This window comes from Adiantum capillus-veneris, chromosome 30 (genome assembly GCF_014529385.1).
Source record: "Adiantum capillus-veneris isolate H3 chromosome 30, ASM1452938v2, whole genome shotgun sequence".
Classification (NCBI taxonomy): Eukaryota; Viridiplantae; Streptophyta; class Polypodiopsida; order Polypodiales; family Pteridaceae; genus Adiantum; species Adiantum capillus-veneris.
In genome coordinates this window covers 105,432,277-105,443,815 of record NC_140960.1, presented here as the reverse complement: position 1 = coordinate 105,443,815, position 11,539 = coordinate 105,432,277, and the positions used below count along the sequence as shown (strand labels likewise).

Genomic DNA, 11,539 nt, shown 5'->3' with positions numbered 1-11,539 from the left:
CTTCCTTGTTCTTAGCGAAGCTTTCTCTCCCCCTTCCTCCGAAACGTGTATGCTGCTTTTGGTGGTGTTTGGTAGCTTTCGGCTTCAAGGTTTACCGGCTCGTCCACGGCAGAGTGTTAAATCACGCGATTTAACTTGGCCTAGCATGAGTGTAGGGAATATGCATCAGGTAGGTTCAATTAAGTATTCATATGAGCCTATCAACAACAATTCCTGCCACCCTTGATTGCTAATTGCATGGTAGAGGGAAACTCGAGGGAGCTCTCATAACTTGTGGAGGAAATTCTTCGTTTGGAACAAGGCCTCACCGATAGGAATGGTTAAACCTATGCGTTATTAGTGTCCCTTCTTTGCATGGGCACCCTCCCCGTCTGTCCTGTGACCCCCGCCCGACGCCATCCCCATCCGCGTTTGAAGTGGCATTGTGAGCGCGCGTGTGGGGAGGGATGTGTGGGTGTATTTCTGCGCGCGCATCTACTTGCGCGGCGTCATTTCCATTCTCTACTTGAGATCGTCTTTGCCTTGGATTTGCCTGCTTTCCGGCTCCGTTGTCATCAATGACTCGGCTTCTTGCATTCATGCAACAGCTCCTGCAGGTCTAGCGATGGTGAGCAACATGAAGTTTGACGATGCTGTCCTCTCCTCCTACATCGCCAAAAAGCTTCAACCTTTGTGAGTAGTAGTGAAAAATGCATTCCTTTATCACTATTTTTCCCGTTCTTGGCCCATTCATGCTTGTTGTTTTTGGCCATCTTTGCTGATCACGGTATTGCTTTACATGCAGGACCCAGGCTGACCCTAACCTACTGGCCAGATATGTCACTGCTTTACTGAGGAATAACCAGCCCAAGAAGGAGTTGGAAGCTCTCTGCATAGAGAAACTGTTTGACTTTCTCGGAGATGGTACGCATCCTCTTTTTTCATGCTTTGTGAATGTGTATATTGAGACAAATAAGCTGGATTCCTGCCGAGCATTATTTACAGGTGCGCAGGAGCAAGGATGATGAAAGACGTTCCTGTCAGTTATATGCATGAGCTTGTGAGATGTTTGGTATGCCATTTTGTGGTTTGGATGCCTAATGTGTGACATTTGTATGGAATGGGTTGATCATAAGTAGTTATGATGGGCTTTCTCTCCCATGTTTCTGCTTATCAAAATCTCACGACATGCTTTGGAATGTAAAGTGTCATTTGTCATTTCCATGTGCTGTTTGGAGCAGTTTTTGTATCAGTCACTGTTATAATCGTTATGATCTCATACAAGGTTTCCTGCGTAGTTAATTTTAACCAAGTAGTTTACTTTTCATGCTTCTAGCCACTTTGTTACTCTACATGATTCTTGTGGCTATGTTTGTTTTAGCACATTTGTGGTTGTGTCTTTTTGCTGTAGTAGCATTGGCTGTTTGCTCTGCTTATTTAAGAGCCCAACCACTGTCATTCAACTATTTTGTATTCATGCAGAATCAACGTCCTTTGTTCAGACTCTTTTTCAAGCTTTTGAGAGGGGGACTGTACCAAAACTAAATGATGACTGTAGCGTCAAGGTAGTAGAAATTGCAAGGCCAATACCAGTATGTGAAGCAGCAAGATTCAAGCGCGAAGCTGCTTGCATTGGAGTAGTCACAGATGGAAGAAGTTGCTCTCAATTGGAGAAGCTGTCTGAAGCAGACAATGTTGTTTCTGGTGACTTTGAGGAAATGGGATCTGATGACGAAGATGATAATAGAAATCATAAGCACCGGAGGCGAGTTAGCACTTCTCATTCAGTGAGTAAAGTCCAAAGTTTGCTGGGTTTCTCACCAAAAGAGGATGATAAACCTGAAATAAATGGCAGTTCGCCAGCATATGATGATGGTATCTTAGCTGCAGAAAGCTTGAAGGGTTTGTGTGTTTCTAACATTGCTAGAAATATTGCTCCAAAGAGAGTTCCACATTGTGATCAAGCTTATGCTAGTCCATCAAGGCATACTAGAGAAAACGATTGGCTGGATTTTTCTACTGAAGGCATCCATTTTAGGGGTGATGTGGTTCGTTCACGATCTGAACATCTGCCAGGACATGGTAGAGGAGTATTTGCAGAGCCTGGGATTGCTCCTGCACTGAAAACTGCCCTACACGGTCTTGATCTCAACATGCCCTTGCCATCAATATGTCGAACTTTTAACCCATATTCAGGGAAACCTACTGGCAGCAGATTAAATGTATCACAATCTTCTTGGCCAGGAGTAGGCCAGTTTCTAGGAGTCCGAACTGGGCCTCACGAGCAAACTGCTATGGGTTCGACTGCTCAGCGCTCGAGGTGTCCAGACTTTGAAGAGCGGGGTTATTGCTTGAGAGGTGATTTCTGTCCAATGGAGCATGGTGCAAACAGGATAGTTGTCAAAGACTTCCAGGTTCATTATACTTTAATGTTATTGGCTCTTACTGGCTAGTTGATTTGCCAAATAAGATTTTTATACTTATGGTTCCTTTTTTGCTTGTAACAGAGTCTTTCCGAGCTCAACTTGTCCATGTCAATTTCTAGTGGTAGTGATATGATCTTGAGCACCTCATCCATACTTACTTCTTCTTTTACTTCTCATTTATGGAATCCTCTCTCGTTTACAAGAGACTTGAACATGCCAATGGTGGATGACTCTTATTTCTCAAAGGGGACTCTTGCTGACAATGATTTTTCTGCAACCGATTTGTATGATCCGGATCAGCCTTTGTTCAACACTGAGCAGCATTCTGCTTTTGCAAATGGAATGAAAAGGCTTTCCTCGTTTAGGAAGGACCTGGAGGATAATGAAGGGGTCTTAAAGCGACAGAAACAAGACTGTCCTGCTGAAGGAAGAGTTGAACGATCATCAATTAACATGCCAATAGGTCTGACTCAGGGTCCGTCAGTGCTGAATCAAGTGAGACACACCAGTCATGATATTAACAGTACTGCTTGGAAGGATCTGCACTCTGGTGATGTCATAGAAACTGAGAAAGATTTATTTGTGGAAAGCTATGAACCTGAGATTGTGCACGAAAAGAACCATATGGAGGAACAGGAGATCCTGGTGAAAAGTACAAGTATGAAGGCTGGAATTAGCTTTGCCCCGCTGAGAGCTGGCCTTACGTCACACAGAAAAGGGATCGCAGGTGCAGAGGGTGAAAAAGCTCATAGAACTCTGCATGTGAGTTGCATACCAAAGATTGACAACAGGAAGGGACTTCTAAATGCCCATTTTCAGAGATTTGGAGAAATAGTAAACATTCGCATCCCATTGCAAGGTGACATAGCTTTCATACAGTTCTCTCAACGGGAGGAGGCCGAAGCAGCCCTTAGGTCACCTGAAGCTGTGATGGGAAATCGATTTGTACGCTTATCTTGGGCTAAGAGAGATAATGTGCCTTTTCAACCATTAGGTAGTGGCTTAGCTGCATCATCAACAACTGGGCCATGTTTGAGTGGGGTTGAACCAGAAGTTTCACAAGGACTGATCACTGAAGTATCATTAACGAAGGCTAGGCGCACTGTGTCAATGTCAGCATTGTCTGAGGCGAATTGCTTTACAACAACTGCCAAGTCAATAATACCAAGCTTTCAAACAATGTCATCAGCTTCACTGCTCAAGAAGCAACAAGACCTAGAGCGAATGATGGAGGAGTTGCGAAGAAAGCAGAATGAGCTAGCTCACAAGCGCAAAGACTTCCGTCGCCAATTGGAGCGCTACTCCAAACAGGTGAAGTCTCATGTCATATGGAGGTGATGGGTTGAGTTTGTGTGTGTGGACATCATGAATTTTGGTTAGCCTGCTTTTAAAGGTGGAGCATTAGTTAGTGTAGGTTGGCTCTCTTTTTACAGCTGTTCATGGTGTTTGTTTTGACAGGGTTTTGGGGTGGCAGCTGGGCTTTGCAAGGATCAAAGTAGCAGCATATCCACCAGTGGATCAAAGGCAGAATCAAATGAAGATCCAAGTGGCAGCAAGCAGGCATCTTTAGAAACATTAGAAGCTGGAATCAACAAATCTCATAAAGAAATTTCTGCTTTATCTGCTTCAATAGAGGAAGCACTATTAGCAGCAGATCCGGCAGGTTCATCTGTATTGAAGGATCCAGTAAAGGTCACCCTAGGTCTGGCTGAAGGACCAATTTCAACTCGGATCTCTCAGAGAGGTGTGAAAGGTTCGCTGGTTGGCACAGGTGTCAGTTTGGATGGAGCTTCACAATTAAGTCCTATGTGTTGCAATCTGGACAACCGTAGCACAGCCTTCCATGTTGTTCCACCCTTTCCTGATGGTTTAGTGGATGTATGTTCTCCTTGATAATCATGTCTGTCATTTTGGCTGAATGGTGGTTTTTGGGGTTTTTTTGTTAGTTTGGTTTCTGTGCCCAAATGTCCTGATTGCATGATTATTTGACAAAATGGGATAGCCACTTGGAGCGATTTCCTTTTTCTTGGGTATTTGTGTTAGTCAGAGTGGCTAGCTAGCTGGTAAAGCATGGGTGAATGCTTTACTGCCGCCTCCTTTTGAATCACGCTCCTTTCTCCATCTTGGCAGAATGATGTATTCTGCTGTAGTATGATACACTTAGTATTAAACCGTGATTGCTTATGAAAGCCTTTGATCTCCAAGTCTTCCTCCCTAGGACTTGGTAGGTGCTGGATGGTTGTATTCCTAAATATGGATGGATGTTTCCTGTTTTCAATCTCTGTGTTCCTCCCTAGGACTTGATAGGTGCTGGATGGGTATGTTGCTCAGTCCTTCCAGCGGTAAGTACCTGATTGCTGAAGTTGTTTGCTTTGTGGGCCTCTTGCCCTTCTTTGTTATTTCATTTTATTAAATGTTATTATGCTACTGTATTAAAGACAGTAGCAAGGGCTGCTTGGGTTTCTAACTTTCGTGGCACAACCCTTTTAAAGCTTTTGTCACAGTGTCAGAAACCAATTATCAGCGGGCCCTAGCATGTCCATTGTTCTGATGGACTTTGAGGCGTTTGTCTGTAATATATTGAGTACTCGAAATTTAACCCTATGTGTGCAAATGTTTCCTTTTTTCTTTGTGGTTTTCTTTATTTGTGGTTTTTGTGCTTAACCATTGATTTCAGCTTTTTCTTCAGGTTTCAGCCTTTACAGAGCATTTTTCTTGTTTCGGGGACTTGTCAAATGTGGAGGTGGATGATGTGAACAATTGTCTCAAGATAACTTTCTGTACAACGAGTGCTGCAGAAAAAGCTTTCTTGGAGTGTCAGTATTACCACGGAACACCCCTTTGCTTTACTTGGGCCAAGCAGTCTTCAAGTAGTACTACAGGAGCATCGTCAGTTGATTATACTGCTGCAAGGGGGGTCAGATCTAAAGAGGCTTATACTCCAAAACATTTGAGAGAGTTTGAAGGACATGGTTCTCAAGCGGATGAGACAACTATTAATAATGTTGACGGCGAATTTCTCAAACCTGATTATAATAAAAGCGACTGTCATCCCATCAGTGAAGATAAACCCTCTGTAGACGTGGGCAGCCTGTCCGGTCTCTGCAGAGAAGCACCATAATTCTCAATACCCTTCATGACATGGCTTCTTGTAAAGCGGTGAGTGTCTTTCTCAGAAATGAATCTTCTGTTTTATTTGAAATGAATAACCCTAACTTTAGTTTCTGCAGAGTGGTTTACTAAGCTTTTAGGAATTTCTCCAGCAGCCAGGTTTGGAGGCGCAGAAGTAATTGATGGACCTATAATTGGAAGATCTGTCTGATGTCCTACTCAGTTGTAGGTCTACAAGGTTGTGATCTCGGATCTGCCCATCCTTCTGCATGGGCTTAGCTTTTTCATCCACTTTTTAGGCCATGAATATGATCCCATCATGAATCGGTGTAGACCAATGCATTGCTTGCAGGCAAGTTTGTGCATTGTTGTTTTGACTCTTCAGGCAATCACAATGATTGTGAATGCTGGACAAAATAACCAATTGCATCAAACTTGAGATATTTTGAATGCTTAGATTGCACTTGAACAAATTGGCTTTGCATCTACATCAGATATTTTCTGCTGCAATGCCTAAACTGGACTAATCAACCTTTAGTATGCAAAACTAATTTGGAGAGAACAGTGGGCCTTGGCACTTGGCCAGGACCATGGAGCTCGGATGGTAGGCGTGGATAGAGTGCATAGAGCATACGGCAGGTGCCATTGTAAAGCTGTGGAGTCCACACAGAATTTGAGAAGGCATAGATGGCCACAGTCTAGCATACCATAGACTAGGGCATGCTCGGCCAGTGTCCGGCAAGTGTGGACAACCAGGTTAATACAAAGGGGACTCCTAAGGTGATTACCTTATGTCAGTGCTCCTATGTTAGAGAGCTCTTCCAGGATTAGGTCGTCACACAAGGAGCTGCTTTATGTTGAGGTACACAATAATTTGGGGATTACAAATCTTAGGACAGCATGATAGAGAGGGCTATAATAATATGTTCGGATGGTTCAAATGCAGGGGTTGTATGGGATGGATAAACAAACTTTGTTTTGCTTTGTCATGACTCAAAGCTCTCCTCTCTATCTTGAGGTGTGAGAAACCGCCATTGTTTTGGAGCTTACCTGGGGAAAGCCATACGCTATCCAGGTAGAGGACTTTTTCCGCATTATTATGTGCAAATGATTTTACCTTCTGGCTGAGTGATTTTTACACTCTCTGTAAGCTTGTTATTGGGCCATAGGTGGATAAGTAGCTAAAGATAATTTTTTTGAGGTGAGAACCTATGAAGGGAGTCCGGCTGAGTGATTGTGGCACCCTCAGAAGTGGACACAAGCCGATGTAAATTTTCCTTGGGATTTATCTAGCTCGTGCACGGACATGTAAATCGTTTCCTCACTACACTATAGTGTGTGCCTCTCTTCGGTGTTTTTTTGTCGATGATTCGGCAAGATTGGGACGGGATAAGCAGTTTTTGGTGTCAATCCATGTTTAGAATCTGCTATAAAGATTAGTAAGGGTAAATCTATTAGACTTCTGGGATTTAGGGAAAGCATCAGCCATCACATGCTGCGATATCTGAGAGTTCCTTGGACGGTACAAGCAAGACTCCTAAGGCCTCGCGATCCGTTCATGATTGGACACATTGTGAGTGTAAGATCAAATGAATTCTAGCTAGCAAACATCAGCGGGTGAAGATTTGCTAAGCTCCAAATGAACAAGAGGCTTGCCTTGACAAGAAAAAGCTCTAATGCAAGACTACAGTTAGGGGTCTAGGATTTGTTGTCAATCCACCACAACACATGATTGAATCAGTGCATGGTATGGATAAAGTTCCCAAAGCAAAAATAGTGGTGATAGTGTATATGTCTCTTTGGCCTCTTGTCCAGGGTTAACCTATTGCCATGCTTTGATAAGTGCGGTCTCTCTTTTGACCATAATGTATTTATTATGTTGGGAGAAAAGGGGGCTGAGTGAAATGTGTATGTAGCCAAGGATTCTCTAGAGATGCAAAGAAATCAAAAGGAAAGACAAATGATAGGAGTAGGGATCACCATCCCTTTCCTATATTCCAGCAAAATGTTCGATTCCATTTTTAACCTATAGCAAGTTGTAAGTTTTCTCGGCGAGCTGGTTAAACAAACTATGTCGGTCTAGGCATTGCCTTAGTTCAGATGTTGCTTGGTGCTATTCTAATCATGCAAACCATTCACATGAATTAGCCTTTTTGGATTGCAGCTTTCTTAATTAAGAAGTGTTGCTTCCAACATTACAGCTTTTAGGAACCTCCAACTCAAGTTGAGTAACCTTTGACTCGAAAAACATTTAAATTCTTAAGAGCACATAAATTCTGGAAAATGCTAATATTTTGTTTCATTTTTTGATCACTTCTTGCAACTACCTCCATGAGTTCATCTTTTTCTGAAATGGGAGAATCAAATCTCTTTGCTGTTTTCAATTTGTAATGTTGCGTTGCTATACACCCATCTGACACAAACAATTGTGTCTCAAATACCCTACATGTGCCTGTTTGCAATTGTTTACACGTGCACACATATGCATGCGCCACCAGCCAACTATGTTTTCCATTTTTCCTAGGTCACTTTGAACTTATCCCAATGGAAATTACTTTTTCTTTTGAGCATACGGCCAAGAGTATCAAGGTGGCCAGGTAAGGATTTTGCCTTTGAAAGCCCTTGTGAATTGTTCTCAACATGCTATGCATGCGTGTGTGCACATACACACACACAAGCGAGTGCACAATGTGTGCACTCACATTGATGTGTGCATTGAGGGGGGGGGAGAGAGTTGCATATTGTAAAGATTGTCTCTCCTTGCATGTTTGCAAGAAACCTTTTCTTTTGGCTTACTATTGTGCATGCTTGAATCTCCAACCACTCCTAGACAGAAAGGAGTTCCAAAATGTCCAAGGTCCCAAGTAAAAAATCTTGTAAAATGAAGATAGTCCAACATAGTTGCATGTAGACACGGTTATATGAAAGGCACAAAGAAGATAAGGGAGTAGTTATCATTGGCAACATGATAAGCCTTTTAAGGTCACAATCGGCAAACATCCTCTGTAGGTTATCCACTCCAAGAAATCTGTGAGAGCATTTGCATCATTAGAAAACCATGTCAACTTTGCCTTGGAGGGGCACGAGGTGATAGTACCATTGCTTGCATCGTTGGACATAAGTTCTCCTATTATTCACAGCAACATCTAATAATATTATTTGCATTCCTTCATGTGCACCAAGACTATTTCTCTATGCACTTGCCCAAGAAGACCATGTTTGCACCCAAGATTGTCCACTCGTTTGCCGTTGATTCTTTGAAAACTCACCTTTATCCTAACAATCTACTTACCACGGCACATAAATTGGATCGATTTTCTAATTGAAAATATGCTAGAGCAGCAAAAATGCCAGTTTTTGGGGATTGGAAATACACGTAATGTGTAGGCGCACGGGATTGTGACAAAAAAATAGAGCATCTTGGAATTGCAAAACCTTATCTAGGATAGAGGAGTCATATAAGAGACACTTGTTGAAAAATAGTCATTTTGGGGGGGATTTTGCAAATCTAGTCATTTTTATAGTGATGGGATATTTTATTTTATTTTTAACGTTGATACTCTGCTTGTGAAAACTCATTTTTAGGGCTTCTTCAGGTATTAGAGACGAATACTCAAGGGCCAATAGTGGTACACTTTTTAGCACGTTACAAAAGGGCACATAAGCAAGATTCCAAGCATATTTCAAATTTGTGTCTCTGAAGTGGGAGTGGATATGTTTCCCTACTAGAACATGTCTCACGATTTGATCATTTACCCTATAAGGTGCAATTTACACCAAAGAAATTAAAAATATTGCTTTACCTGTAATGTAGAGCATACACAAGTCTACTTCAACAAAATGCGAAAAACACACGCGCTTGCGCGCGCGCACACACACACACACACACACACACACACTTTATTTGCAATGTAGAAACATTCACTAGCCTACTTCACCAAAATGTGAAACACACACACACACACACACACACACACACCCCATGCAAATGGCTTCCATGCAATCTGAAAGAATTACCCATTGCATAAGAAGTGTCAACTTTTGAATGCTTAGATTAATTTTGGACTTATGAAAAAAATCTTCAACTTAGTGAACTATTTTTATGTGTGGCCAGAGAGCACGATGGTACTAGTATGGAATTGCATGGGTGATTGAATAGGCAGCACCATAAAAGGGTTCTTATGGAGACGACAAAAAGAAGTGTAAGATCGATGGTTGCGGAGTCAGGAATGTACTAAAAGGCCATTTAGTGCATTACTTTAATGAACTTGAAATAGGCATTAAAGGCATGCCATTCTCACTAAAAGCACATAGGGTATTTATTCTGAAACTTGTGAGGATAATTCATCTTCAACTCCAGTGGGTTATGATGATAGCAAAGAGTCAAAAATATGTTAGATGCTATATCTTTACATAACTGTACATGGCTAGGGAATTTCTTTCAAGGGAAATTGTAAAGCCCACTAGTTCAAGAGCTTGAGCTTTTGTTTCCCCCATTGACAAAATGAATGGCCACATTCACAAGAAGATTTAGAAATTTTCTCATGTAGGAAAACGGCGTCTTTTCTAGTGTTTTTCATACAATGAATAACATCATGAGCTTCTGCTCGAGAGGCACCACATACCTAGCTAGGTATGCAGTGCCTCCCTCGCAGAAGCTCATGATGTTGAGATAAGTCACAATGTGGGAATTATTGCGAGAATTTGTCCAAAACTTCTTGTGATTGCTCGATGATTGTGGACCATCAATCCCTTCTAGATAGGGGGGTGTTTTTTAGTTCCGGATTTTCTTCATCATAGTGGTACTTTACTACATACTCCTCTTGAACAAGCACACACAAACATGCGTGCACACGCGCACTCACAAACAAATGCTACGATGCATTTAATCCCGCTTATCAAACTCAAATCCACCCTATGTATACTTTTTTTCTCGGTCATAGAGTGCGTTAGAGCATGCTCCAGATCCCACAAACATATATAGGTAACCACAGTGAAATATAGAAAGAAGAGAAATAGCCTTTTACGAATTAGGGTTAGTCACATGGAGAAACGAAGGTCAAGAATCTAAGGAAGGGAATACTAACGCATGCACAAGGGGCTATGGTCACATTATTTAGTCTTGAAGTTTACTTAATTGTGCATCCTTATTAGGATTTCTCTTAGTTATGGATCAATAACTATTCAAGAAGTCATTAAGAAAATTGAAATTGAAATAGAAATTAGGATAGGGAGAAAGATAATAACTAAGCACAACAAATAAGGACAATTACTTGCTACTAATTCACTCAGTTTTGGTCTCAAATGGTTTGAGGTAACCTTTTCTTTGAAGAAATAAACACTTAAAATGCTTAATGTGTGTGTGTGTGTGTGTTTTCTTTTGAGAGAGAGAGAGAGAGAGAGAGAGAGAGAGAGAGAGAGAGAGAGAGAGAGAGAGTACATGACTCTATGTTTGATTGTATGTCGTAGGAAATAGGTGTGCGAGTGCAACAACCAACGTAATGCCGACTATACAAATCCAAGAAGTAACATATCTGCACACAATCAAGCGTGCATACCTCAAAACAATCCTTGTGCATACATTGTGACACCATGAGAAAAAAGATCGAGATGACAAGAGACCATGCGACATGCTTACCTCTTAGATCAGAGTGCTATGTATGCATGTGAGACGAGTAGAGAGGAGAAGATCGAGATCAGACATGGACAAAGGCTACTCCCTCACATGCAGGTCCCTCAATGAACCCATGTGAGAAGAGTAGAGAGGAGAAGATCGACATCAAACATGGACAAAGGCTACTCCCTCACATGTAGGTCTCTCAATGAACCCATGTAAGCATATTCATAAACTTCAGAAGGGTTACAAAAATAGAGAGAGAGGATCTTTTAAATAGATGTGTCTCTATTAATAATATAGCGCTTCATCTATGCATCTTATGGCCCTAGTTAGAACCTCACATATGTATGGTCGCCATAGCATATGATGCTTACACACATTTTTGAACTTGTCGATCCTAAGAGCA

At 41.7% G+C, this 11,539-nt stretch overlaps 1 protein-coding gene across 8 annotated transcripts; it reads left to right on the top strand.

Moving 5' to 3' along the window:
* The first annotated feature begins 344 nt into the window (after positions 1–344).
* LOC147418569 (zinc finger CCCH domain-containing protein 41-like) lies at positions 345–11,313 on the top strand. 8 transcript variants are annotated; one of them, XR_015187312.1, is made up of 8 exons: positions 345–672; positions 785–903; positions 1,462–2,393; positions 2,487–3,716; positions 3,864–4,283; positions 5,095–5,564; positions 5,672–6,378; positions 6,463–6,823. XR_015187312.1 is itself a non-coding variant. In XM_086507219.1 (8 exons), exons 1-8 carry the CDS (start codon positions 605–607, stop codon positions 5,693–5,695), a joined length of 3,177 nt encoding a protein of 1,058 aa, XP_086363345.1. In that variant the 5' UTR covers positions 345–604; the 3' UTR covers positions 5,696–6,823. The 8 variants fall into 8 exon arrangements, 7 of the variants coding, with proteins under 7 accessions (XP_086363345.1, XP_086363343.1, XP_086363339.1 ...); XM_086507219.1 differs by having other exon boundaries at positions 5,095–5,409; positions 5,496–5,564; positions 5,672–6,823; XM_086507218.1 differs by adding an exon at positions 985–1,051 and having other exon boundaries at positions 653–672; positions 5,672–6,823.
* Positions 11,314–11,539: the final 226 nt, after the last annotated feature.

Bases quoted from the DNA above. Each gene is read 5' to 3' on its own strand.
- LOC147418569 (XM_086507217.1), top strand. From the start codon at position 605: ATGGTGAGCAACATGAAGTTTGACGATGCTGTCCTCTCCTCCTACATC. The intron at 2,394-2,486 runs GTTCATTATACT...TGCTTGTAACAG, and splicing joins TAGTTGTCAAAGACTTCCAG to AGTCTTTCCGAGCTCAACTT. The intron at 4,284-5,094 runs GTATGTTCTCCT...CTTTTTCTTCAG, and splicing joins TTCCTGATGGTTTAGTGGAT to GTTTCAGCCTTTACAGAGCA.